The sequence below is a fragment of the Coptis chinensis genome, chromosome 4 (genome assembly GCF_015680905.1).
Source record: "Coptis chinensis isolate HL-2020 chromosome 4, ASM1568090v1, whole genome shotgun sequence".
NCBI classification, from domain to species: Eukaryota; Viridiplantae; Streptophyta; class Magnoliopsida; order Ranunculales; family Ranunculaceae; genus Coptis; species Coptis chinensis.
In genome coordinates, this window is record NC_141459.1 from 15,073,025 (window position 1) to 15,085,562 (window position 12,538).

Below are 12,538 nucleotides of genomic sequence, written 5' to 3' on the forward strand. Positions count from 1 at the left end.
AGAACCTCTATATTAAAAAACAAAAAAAACGAGGTGGGTGCTACTGCTACTTCTGTATAAATAATAAAAAACCTCATTTGTCCTCACTTTCTCTTAAACCCTAAACCCTTGTTGCTTTTTCACCCAACCCATGGCTTCTCTTCTTCTCAGATCTCGACATCATCTATCTTCTTCCTTAAAGGTATACATTTTTTTTTTGTTCCCATTCCATTATTCTCAATCTCAATCTTATTCATTGATTCCATTGTTTTTTTTTATCTGCTATCTCTTACCCTTTGCTTCAAAACGTGATTTTAAGTTTAATGAAAACGTTAATTTCAGTAAAGTTTCTTACTTTTGTACTTCATTATATACAAGTGTGTGATTTAATAAACATTTTATCTTATTGTATATATCTCTTGCTTTGCAGCTCAGTGGCAATGTTAAGAACTCATTGGCCAGTTCGACTTTCGGCCAAAAATGGGCGAGCCTAGCAAGACCATTCAGGTACAAGAGAGAGTTGTTATGATATCCACTACAACTATTCTTTAATTTCTATATTGTTTCTTTGATGAAATAACTAAGTTTCTGACTTTATGCAGTTCAAAGCCTGCTGGAAATGATATTATCGGTATCGATTTGGGTACCACCAATTCGTGTGTTTCTGTCATGGAAGGGAAGGTATGAGACTTGTCAATTCTCCAGTAGTTTACTTAGTTAAGGTTGTTTCTTATTTGTTCTTGTCATGTATGCAGTCTGCAAAGGTGATTGAAAATTCAGAAGGTGCTCGAACCACTCCATCAGTGGTAGCCTTCAACCAAAAGGGGGAACTTCTCGTTGGCACTCCCGCCAAGCGTCAGTCTGTAACAAACCCGACAAACACGGTCTCTGGGACTAAGCGTCTGATTGGCAGAAGGTTTGATGACCCACAGACACAAAAAGAAATGAAAATGGTTCCATACAAGATAGTAAAGGCTCCAAATGGAGATGCTTGGGTTGAGGCCAATGGACAACAGTATTCACCAAGTCAGATTGGAGCTTTTGTTTTGACAAAGATGAAGGAAACTGCAGAGGCTTATTTGGGGAAGTCGGTTTCCAAAGCCGTAATTACAGTTCCAGCATACTTTAATGACGCTCAGAGGCAAGCGACTAAAGACGCGGGAAGGATTGCAGGATTAAATGTAGAGAGAATTATCAATGAGCCTACTGCGGCTGCACTTTCCTATGGAGTAAATAACAAGGAGGGCCTTATAGCTGTCTTTGATCTTGGTGGTGGTACTTTTGATGTTTCCATATTGGAAATCTCCAATGGTGTGTTTGAGGTATGGGTTCTAAGTCATTATCTTTTCTAGGAATTGTTTTATGCTTGATTTTAAGTTGAGTCTCTCACAAAATTTCTTCTCATTCAGGTTAAATCAACAAATGGTGATACTTTTTTGGGTGGGGAGGACTTTGACAATACCTTACTGGAATATTTGGTGAATGAGTTTAAGAAAGCTGAGTCTATTGATCTTACAAAAGACAAGTTGGCCCTCCAGAGGCTCCGAGAAGCAGCTGAGAAAGCTAAGATAGAACTCTCATCCACTTCACAGACTGAGATCAACCTGCCTTTCATCACTGCTGATGCATCATCGGGTGCAAAACATTTGAATATCACACTAACTAGGTCAAAGTTTGAGACTTTGGTTAGCAACTTGATTGAGAGGACTAGAAACCCATGTCAGAGCTGCTTGAAAGATGCTGGTATTACTACCAAGGAGGTGGATGAGGTACTTCTTGTAGGAGGGATGACGAGAGTTCCCAAAGTTCAAGAAGTTGTCGCAGAGATATTTGGGAAGGCTCCAAGCAAGGGAGTGAATCCTGATGAAGCTGTTGCTATGGGTGCTGCAATTCAAGGTGGCATACTTCGTGGAGATGTCAAGGAGCTTCTTCTCTTGGATGTCACACCTCTATCCCTTGGTCTTGAGACTCTGGGTGGTATCTTCACAAAGTTGATCAACAGGAACACTACAATTCCCACTAAGAAAAGTCAGGTAAGCTCATTTGTCTTCCAGTTTTGGTTACTGAAGTTGAGTTTTACATGTGCTTTTAGCTACATGTCTATTCTTATTTTGTTTTTGTTTTTGTTTTTTGTGTTTTTTTTGTCCTGTCCGAGCATTATATGTACATGAAATTGAATATATACATGTTTGGCATCGTTCTTTTTTAAAGTTTGTGTTACACTTAACTAGCACATGTTATGCTAGAATCGGTTTGAAAAGGTTAATCGTGTACATTTTTGTTCAGTATGTTTCTGTGCCCCATGTTTTGAGCCTGTTCATTATGTAGACTGATGCAACTAGTTTTGTGAACGTTGGTATCATGTTTTGAGCTTGTTCTTTAAATAGACTTTTGCAACCAGTTTTGAGGAAGTTGGTACTTTGATCAGAGAAAATGTCATTTATTCTTTGAACTGTATTCTTCTTTTGGCAATCAGTGTATTGCAATGTTTTTCCATTTATCTTTATAGAATTGCATGTTGTCTGGTATTTCAACTTGCTGTAGTTCAAGTTCAACCAAGGGTGTTGGGATGTTCTTTTTTGAATAAACAACTCTTATACTGATGTTTACTATATTAAGCATTATCATTCAGTTTCTTTTCAGTCTATGTTTTAATGGTATTGGTATGTTTATTTGTACATTGAGAACCTCACATGATTTCGACTGCTAACTTGAGCATGTGGTTTGTAGGTATTCTCCACCGCGAGCTGACAACCAGACTCAGGTGGGTATTCGTGTGATGCAAGGTGAGCGGCAGATGGCTTCTGACAACAAGCTCCTTGGTGAATTTGACCTCATGGGTATTCCACCTGCTCCTAGAGGATTGCCCCAGATTGAGGTCACGTTTGACATTGATGCCAATGGTATCGTGACCGTTTCTGCCAAAGACAAAGCTACTGGGAAAGAACAGCAAATTACAATTAAGTCGTCAGGAGGACTGTCTGAAGATGAAATTGAGAAAATGGTCAAGGAGGCCGAGTTGCATGCTCAAAAGGACCAAGAAAAGAAGGAACTTATAGAGTTGAGGAATACTGCTGATACAACCAGCTATAGCATAGAGAAGAGTTTGAATGAGTACAGGGACAAGATTCCTGCTGAAGTTGCAACAGAAATTGAAACTGCAGTTTCAGAACTTAGGAATGCACTTGGTGCTGATGACTTAGATGCCATCAAGGCGAAGCTTGATGCTGCCAACAAGGCTGTTTCAAAGATTGGGCAGCACATGTCAGGCAGTTCTGGCGAGTCTGGATCAGGGGGTCCATCTCAGGGTAGTGACCAACCCCCACCAGAGGCAGAGTATGAAGAGGTTAAAAAGTAAATGTTAGACACAGATGGTATCGTAATTTTTGAGGAAGTTTGTCATTTTCATAGATAGTTTGGTGATTTAAGAAATTATGTATTTAGTTTTTGCTGGCTATGTGAAAGAATTATGTTGTGCTTTATGAACTCCAATATTATTGGATTGGATTGTAGGACTGATGATACAAAATTTGGATTTGGCTCCTGTTGATGGAGACTATTTTGTGTCAGAAATAAACTTGTTATTAATGTTACGTTCTCGTAAGTTCTTTCTAGATTTTCACTATGTTAACATTCAAAGATCAGACTACGACGCAGTGATTCGACTTGGATACAAATTGAAATGTTGAAATCAAATAAACTGATATTTTGAAGCTGGGCCCATTGGAGAAGTTACCCAGGCCCATGATTCGAAAACCCTAAGCCCAATTTACATTTGTTTGTTTCTCTTACAGTACCATAAACCCTAATTTTCCAACTTCCTCTAAAACCCTGGAAACCTAATTGTTCCCTGCTTCTTTATCAAAAAAAAAAAATCCATCAAAGCTTGTTCAATAAAAGGTTCGTTCTTTTTCTACTACTTGTTCCTCTTTGTAACAGAAAAAAAGTTTTCATATTAAATGGGCTAACTTTGAACTTTGAACTGTTCATTTGATTCATTTTGTTAAGGTTTTAGACAAATTAAATGGGTAGTAAGAAGAGAAGTTCAGTTTCTGAGGAAGAATTAGAGGAAAAAGTACAAGACTTAAATGATAATGTCACTTTAAAACCTTCTAAAAAATTGAAAAAGGCAAAAAATGAGGAAGAAGAAACTGAAAATGAAGGTGTGCCCAATGATGTACTACCTAGTTCGGATAAACCAATGGAGAGAAGGAAAAAAAGGAAGGGGTTAGATAAAGGGAGGCATAGAAGTAGTACTGATAGTGTAGAGAAGCCGAAAGCGAGTAATGAGGTGGCGGTTCAAGTTCAACCGCAATTGGCTACTTCGAGTAGTGGTTTGCCTGAGTTTCATATTGGTGTTTTTAAAGACCTTGGGTCAGTTGATGCGTCGACTAGAGAAGCTGCGGTGTTTAGAATGGTGACGGAGTTGCAGGAAGTTCAGAAGGCTTATGAGAAATGTGATAAGGAGGTTGAAGAAAGTGGGATGCAATTGGAAGCTGAAAAGGATGATGGGTTGAAGAATTTGGCACCGTCGCTGAGATATGCAATTCGTAGACTTATACGTGGTGTGTCTTCTTCTAGAGAGGTACTTTTGTAATTTAAGATTATTTTTGTATTGTGTACTTTCTGTTCTTTTCCTGTAGATTACAATCATGTCAATGTAGATTGTATAACAAAGTGACCAACTATCAAAATATCAATTCCCAGCTGATAACAAGTCTCAGAGGACAAGTTTTTTAACCTTGGAATGCAAAGAGTGTGTGTTTTGTTGTTGAAATGCTATGCTAAATATCTTGATATTTTCTCGCGGAAAGATTTCTCTGTCTACTAGACATTATATTCTAAGTCGTGTTATGAAGCTTTTCCCTAGTTTGGCTCTTGATTTTTTTTTATGTTCGGTAGGTTATAGAATTGTAAAATTATTTGAGTTGGGTTGGCTTTGACTTTTCTCATTGCATTTTAATTTGTATCATGTTTGTGTAGTGTGCAAGACAAGGTTTTGCGTTGGGATTGACCATTTTAGTAGGCACAATTCCGAGCATCAAAGTGGACTCGCTGATGAAAATGACAATTGATTTATTAGAAGTATCTTCATCAATGAAGGGTCAGGTAACGGTCAATTCACATTCATGTTTTGGATTATGTTGTATCAAGTTCTCTGTACTTTGCATGTGATATTTTCAGGCCCTTGTTTATGTAATTTCAGGAAGCTAGGGATTGCCTCTTAGGTCGCCTCTTTGCTTATGGTGCTCTTGCAAAATCAGGGAGAATAGTCGAAGAATGGGTGTCTGATAGTAATACTCCTTACGTGAAGGAATTTACCAGCCATGTGGCCTCCCTGGCACTCAAGAAGCGATACTTGCAAGAGCCAGCTGTCTCAGTTATCTTAAGCTTAATTGAAAAGGTATTCTTTTTTGCTTTTAAATTTATTTATAGTAATACTCATTACGAAGAATCAAAGAATGTCTACTGTTTGCTTTTTCACCTGTATGTTTTCAGCAGTTTCTTCACTGTCATTCTTTCTAGCTAGAATTGACGCTGTGTCTACTAGCCCTGCAGTTGCCTATTGAAGCCTTGTTGAGCCAAGTCCTTGAAGCTCCTGGTATGCATGAGTGGTTTGAGAAAGCTATTGATGTTGGCAATCCAGATGCATTACTCTTAGCCCTCAAGGTTCGAGAAAAAATTGCTGGTGACACTAAACTATTCAACAAACTCTTGCCAAATCCATATTCCCCAAACAAGATGTTCAGTGCTGACCATCTAACTTCCCTTATCCCTTGCTTTAAGGTACAATTAACTTTTATCTATGTCCTGCAGCTGTTAATGCGATGAGAGATGAATAACAAATGTCCATTTCAACTGTGTTTTGTCCAATATCAGGAATCAACTTTCTGTCAGCCTCGAGTTCACAGCATGTGGTCTGTTTTGATAAATATTCTCTTACCAGATGTGGGAAAGCAAGAGGATGATACATCCATGGGTTCAGTTTCAACTAAGAAGCACAAAAAAGGTCGCAAATATAATTCTTCTGAAGAAGAGATAGCAAAGAATCTCCACTCTTTCTGTGAGATTGTTATTGAAGGGTCTCTGCTTCTGTCTTCCCATGATCGGAAACACTTGGCTTTTGATGTCTTGCTTCTCATCCTCCCCAGATTGCCCCCATCCTGTGTTCAAGTTGTCCTCTCCCACAAATTGATTCAATGCTTGATGGATATCCTCTCAACCAAGGATTCCTGGCTGTATAAGGCTGCACAGTATTTTCTGAAGGAACTATCAAACTGGGTTGGAAAAGATGATGATCGACGAGTTGCTGTCATTGTTGCCTTGCAGAAACACAGTGGTGGTAAGTTTGACTGCATCACTCACACAAGAACAGTCAAAGACTTGATGGCGGAGTTAACTACTGGACCCGGTTGCATGTTATTTGTTCAAAACTTGGTTAGCATGTTTGTAGAAGAAGGGCATGAAGCGGAGGAACCATCCGATCAGAGTCAGACAATGGATGACAATTCAGAGATGGGTTCAACTGAGGATAAAAGTTCTGTGGGTACATCAGGAAGTCCAGATTTTCTGAAGAGTTGGGTTATAGACTCCCTTCCTCGTGTTTTGAAGGATCCAAAACTGGATTTGGAAGCTAAGTTTCTTGTGCAGAAGGAAATAATGAAGTTTCTTTCTGTTCAGGGTCTGTTCTCTGCATCTCTTGGTATCGAAGTTACATCATTTGTATTGCAGGAAAAGTTTAAATGGCCAAAGGTGGCCACCTCCAGTGATCTACGGCGAGTGTGTGTCGAGCAGCTGCAGTTGCTACTTGCAAATGCTCAGAAGGGAGAAGTGTTACGTTCTGTGCCACCAAACGGCGAGGTGAATGACCTTGGATCCTACTTCATGCGGTTTCTTAGCACATTATGCAATATTCCTTCTGTCTCACTATTTAAGCCCTTGAGTAATGAGGATGAGAAAGCTTTTAAGGAACTGCAAGCTATGGAAAGTCGTCTTTCTCAAGAGGTATCTTACTATCTGCTCATCCACTGCAATCTTTTCTACTCTGTCATCATGTCTTGTTTGTAGATTAAAAGCTGTTTTAAATCCAGAGAAACAATTTACACTGAATAATCATATTGAATTGCAGGAAGTGAGCAAGGGGTCTGCAAATAAGGTGCTCGCGATGCGGTACTTGCTCATCCAGTTGATGCTCCAAGTTTTTCTTCGACCAGGGGAGTTCTCTGAATCAGCCTCTGAACTCATCATATGTTGTAAAAAGGCATTTGGTTATGTGTCAGGCGAGGATGATGATGTGTTGGATGATGGTGGGTTGCCAAACTTGATGGATGTTCTTGTGGATACTCTGCTTTCATTGTTGCCTCAGTCCTCTGCTCCTTTGAATTCTGCTGTTGAGCAGGTGAGTGACAGAATAAGCTCAGATAGAGTAAGGTCCGACATTAGAAACTTCCGGGATTACTTATTCTAGTGGATAACAAATTCACTCTGCACTAAAAAATGACTATATTTGTGTTTATGAATATGAAGAAATGAAGTTTATACGATATGCTTTCTTCAACCACGACCTTTTTTCTCCCCGGTAACCACTTGCTTTGTTACACATTTTGCTTTCCATGTGCATTCGGCACCTATCAGACAGCTTTTGGGGGGTTCGGAGCAGTGGCACACTGGTCAAGCTTGAGTGGTTAGGCTCTCAAGATCTTGGGAGTTGGGAGTGTTTTCTGTCTTCACCTGGGGATGGGGGTTCAACTGTTCAAATTAATAAAGGAGTTTCACCAGTCAGAGAAAATAAATATAAAAAATAAATGAGTCGGCCCTTTCATATATAAGACTGACACGATGTGATATAAACTGGTGCTTGGAGCACTTAATTTATATATTCTATAATCTTTACTTTGTTTATGTAGGTTTTCAAGTTTTTCTGCAACGACATTACGGATACTGGTTTGCTCCAAATGTTACGTGTGATTAGAAAAGATATTAAACCACCTCGACATCAGGCTACTGATAGTGAAGATGATGATGACGACGATGAAGACTTACTTGGAATTGAAGAAGCTGAGGAAACTGATGAAGCTGAGGAAGTTGAGAGTGTTGATAGTGATGAAGAGGCAGATGACACTGAAACAATTGCTGGAGTTGAGGCAAGTGGTGAGGAAGTACCTGAAGCATCAGATGATTCCGATGGAGGAATGGATGATGATGCTATGTTCCGGATGGATTCTTATTTAGCTCGAATTTTCAGGGAGCGGAAGAATCAGGCAGGGGGTGAAACTGCTCATTCTCAGCTTGTGCTATTTAAACTTCGTGTTCTGTCATTGCTTGAAATATTCTTGCATGAAAATCCAGGTTAGTAATGATTATTTATTACCTTGCTATGTGTAATTTACTGTTTGGTACTTTTCTGAATTGTGCCCATACTCAGTCGGTGGGTCAAGAGATCCTACTACTAAACAACTAGCTGATATTAAGTTATTAACCATGCTTTTAAACCAAATCCTTGGGATTGTAAGAAAACATGGGCAAAGAGTTTCGTGCTCATGGTCATAGGTGCGATGAAGTTATCGTTTAGTAAGCTTTTTAGGATGCCGTTTTAGCTACATGAGATATTTTGTTCGACGACTATGCGTTGATTAGGTAACATTTCAAATGGTTTCTTAATAGTTTCTTGTGGAATACTGTAATGACTAGATATAGTCTGTTATCTAATTTTTCTTCCCTTTCCATCACGTAGGTAAACCCCAGGTTTTGACGGTGTACTCGTACTTAGCCAGGGCTTTTGTGAATCCACATACTGCAGAAAGTAGTGAGCAGCTTGCGCAGAGAATCTGGGGAATTTTGCAAAAGAAAGTATTCAAAGCAAAGGAATATCCCAAGGGTGAAGATATTCAACTCTCAACTCTTGAACCTCTGTTGGAAAAGAGCTTGAAGTTGGCCTCAAAATCATTCAGCAAAAGAAAATCTGCAGCTAACCCATCAAAGAAAAAGCAATCTTCCAGCCTAGTTCGACACAAATTGATTGCTTCTCTTGCACAAACATCTACGCATTGGATTTTGAAGGTCATTCATGCCCGAGATTTTACCGCGCCTGAACTTCAAGGTGTTTTAGAGGTATTTCAGCGGGTGCTTGTCACCTACTTTGAATGTAAAAAGTCTCAATTGAAACCGGGGTTTCTGAAAGAGATTTTTAGGAGACAGCCATGGATTGGTCATATGCTATTTGGTTTTCTTCTTGAAAAATGTGGAAGTGCAAAGTCAGAGGTTCGGTTAGTCAAAGCCCTTGATCCGGTTGAGGAAATACTGAAGTCATCCTTCTCAAGCAAGAAAGACAGTGAGAAGAATGTCCCGGTAAAATTTTTGAAGGACCATTTGCCATCAATATGTGATCTGATGAGGAAGGTAGTGATTAATCTGCCAGAAAAGCAGTTCAGGCGGGCACAAGTCCGTCGCTTCTGTGGGCAGATTTTGAAGTTAGTTGTGAAGCTGAACCTGACCAAGGATTTTCTTGAAGTTTTAAAGCCGGATGCCTACGATGCCTGTGAATCTAAGCTTGGTGACCTCTTTCTCCCTTTTAAGAAGTCAGTGTGATGAGGGGCTTGCTTGAGCAAGTTGCAGACATGTACGTAGAGGGGCATAAGGTTTCGATCCTCTTGGTTGTATGACTTCAAGATATTGATTCCTTTTGTCTGAAGCTGAAATTGAAAACTTGCAGACGTCATACAAATATTTCCATTTGCTGCTAAAAGATTCTAGAAGGGAGTTGGAGATCAAATCTTTGAGCAACTAGGCTTTCATATCCTGTGGCATAGTTGGTCCTAATGTAAAGTTATATCTTGGCGAACAGTTAACTTTTGTTGTTTTTTCTCTTCTCTTAGTGTGGCAAAAGTATATTTCATGTGATACCTTAAGCCTCAATGTAGGTCTTTTATCCATTTGAAGTAGTCCTTTTTGTCTATTTCTTATCTTTCGAAAGTAAGGGGATTGATGTAGGGCTTATCATGGAGTCAATGCTACTTCGTGTTCCGACATAATAGAGAACGGTCTGCCAATTGATCATAATATCTGGGTATTCCGAACTGTCGTAAGATAGTTCATAATCAAACGAAATCGATAAGAAAGGTATGTAACCGAACCAACCGATAATAGAAGTACATAACTGAAGCAAGTCCCAGCTGGAAACTTCGTTAGTACTTTCTAGAAGTCGTCAATATTGCTTCCATAATAAGTAGCTTTCAACCATGGTAATTGTAAAGGGGTGTTTTGGATTTCTTGTTGGGACCGAGTTCGCGTCTGAGCGAACTGCCTACGTATCCTCTTCTTAGTTTTTCTCCTTTCCTTTCTTTTTTGGGAGAGAGGAATCAGGCCCGACGTAGTTCAATCAGGTGGTATTTATAGGCTTAGGGAAGTATCAATCTAGAAGACACGTGTGTATATGGTACACGTGTAAGGTGGAGATCGTGAATGAGTGTTGAGCTGGTTATATTATAAGTCATGTACTGATTGGGTGCTGACGAGGTTACCCCTATTTTTTCGAGGGGATGGGTAATGATTACCCACGATGGTTATCATTACACGAGGCGTTCTGCCATGTGCTCGTACTGAAATATCTTCGTCCTCCTTTTTCGTAGGTCGCTCTTGGAGGTCATATGCACGGGTGTTCACGAGAGGGAGCTCCACGATTCGGTCTCGAGGGTCGGCGCCCCGAAGTTCGCGTTTACGTTGCACGTGCATGATAAGATATCGCTCCTACCACCCCCCGGTTAGAGTGTTTATGCCACAGGGAAACATTATGGTGAGAGAAAGAATGTGTGGAACGGCGTGAATTTGTGGTGGACGACTTCGACCGGGGCGACATGACTTCGAATTCACGCATCGCGATGCTTTGGCGGGAAAGAGAAGTTATGTCGTAAATATGCTGATGAATCGTAGTAGTAGAGAGAGAAACGTGTCGCCCATTATCCGGGAATCGTTGAAAAGGCGGTACCTTGGAACACGCGATGTGCGGGCTATAACCTAGGCAGTAATCATAACTTTTGGTAACTGAGCAGGGTTTATACAAAATCAAATTTGGGACATCGAAAAGGCATTGCGTGTTTTCTTCTTCCACAAAACGCAAGCTAGGGTTCCTCGGTGAGTGCTTGCTGTTGTTATCTTTCCATTTTCAATTTGCTTTCCTCCCTGTCGGTCGCGTTTTGCTAAATAGGTAGGTCATCATAAGGGTATAAGGTTTCAACGAGTAATTGGTAGAAAAAAAAACTTGCCATAATGTCTGATTCTGATGACACTCGTTCGGAGGAGGTCCGAGAGATATCCTTGAGTTGTGGAGAGTACGAGGATGAAGAAGCAGTGAGTGTTGGCGTGGAGGTTGATTTGGAAGAAGAGGATAGGATAGGTGAGGGTAATGCCCGATCTAGGTCGTGGGTGACGCGTAGCGACGCCGTCGAGTGGATATGTCGTCATCAAGCGATGTGCCCCTTAGAAGTGTAAACCGTCGTGCTGCTAACTCGTTCCCCGAATTGAGGGCAGCATATGGGATTAATGTCCCTGACCTGGAAATATCTGAACCACGATTGAGTGAAAATGTTAAGTAGTGAGGAGTACAACTTCGCCCGAATGGTGGAATAATAATCTGTGAGGGCGGTACCGGTGAGAGCGATATGCACATACCGTTCGAAACGGTATCGCGACTTCTTGGCGCTTTGTTGGAAGTCTCCCCGTCGGTTCGTAGGTAAACACCGGCGATTATTTAAGGTGTTCGACCCTTTGAAACGAGTGGGGAATATGACATAAGGGTATCGACATAGTGGAACACTATGTGGTATGCGGCGATCGGGAACATGAACTTTAGCTTGCGGACCATGGCGACGCGTTACTAGCTGTGATCGATGGAGTAAGCAATGAGGCTGGACTAAGAGGTTTGTTGCTAGTTGGCAACTACTTGTGTGAGCGGGTGTATCGCAAACTAGGATTTGTAACATATATATCCGTGGGTAGGACATTTATCTGTTGTTCCTTGTCGGAGCGTTTGATAGTTATTCTAACAGTCCTTGTTTTACTTTGATTGCAGAGTTTTCCGTGAAGGTTTAACCGATCGTGGGGAAATAGAGAGGTTCGCGTGGTTGACTCGTGAAGAGAAGCAGAAGCGAAGCTTTTGCTGAAGTTGCACACTTTTTGTGGAAAAGGGTGGGCCTGCGATCGGGGAAAAAGGAAGGCGAAAAAGACCGAGCTCGAGGTCAAATAAAGGGAAGAGGCGATGGAGACGAGCGAGTGACTTAATGTAACGCGAGAAAGAGAGGCAACGGGTATATGGCGGTCGCGAGGCGACCGCTAGAGGTGGTACCTCGAGCGGGAGGATCGAGCTTCATACGAAGGAGGTTCGATCGATGCACCCGTGGAGTTGGAAGCGGTGGCTTTCAATCCTCGGCGAAGCGAGGTCGGAGAAAGGGTGGCATACCGAGCAAAACGCCCGAACTACGCCTCGAGCAAAGGCGCACGCTCTTGGAGAGAGCTCTACGCCCGGGCGGTTCGATGGTGGCCCAACTGGGGCTATGGTTTCTCG

At 41.1% G+C, this 12,538-nt stretch overlaps 1 protein-coding gene and 1 pseudogene across 2 annotated transcripts; both read left to right on the forward strand.

Annotated features, from left to right (window-relative positions):
* The first annotated feature begins 15 nt into the window (after positions 1-15).
* Positions 16-3,572, forward strand: LOC147502112 (heat shock 70 kDa protein, mitochondrial-like; annotated as a pseudogene). Its single transcript, XR_015221598.1, has 6 exons — positions 16-181; positions 410-486; positions 582-660; positions 735-1,301; positions 1,389-2,012; positions 2,710-3,572. The product of XR_015221598.1 is annotated as a heat shock 70 kDa protein, mitochondrial-like (transcript).
* Positions 3,573-3,736: 164 nt separating this feature from the next.
* LOC147502113 (DNA polymerase V family) lies at positions 3,737-9,934 on the forward strand. Its single transcript, XM_086607065.1, has 9 exons — positions 3,737-3,879; positions 3,988-4,564; positions 4,963-5,088; positions 5,186-5,383; positions 5,539-5,766; positions 5,860-6,984; positions 7,109-7,378; positions 7,887-8,328; positions 8,714-9,934. Exons 2-9 carry the CDS (start codon positions 4,004-4,006, stop codon positions 9,565-9,567), a joined length of 3,804 nt encoding a protein of 1,267 aa, XP_086463191.1. The 5' UTR covers positions 3,737-3,879; positions 3,988-4,003; the 3' UTR covers positions 9,568-9,934.
* The last annotated feature ends 2,604 nt before the right edge of the window (positions 9,935-12,538 follow it).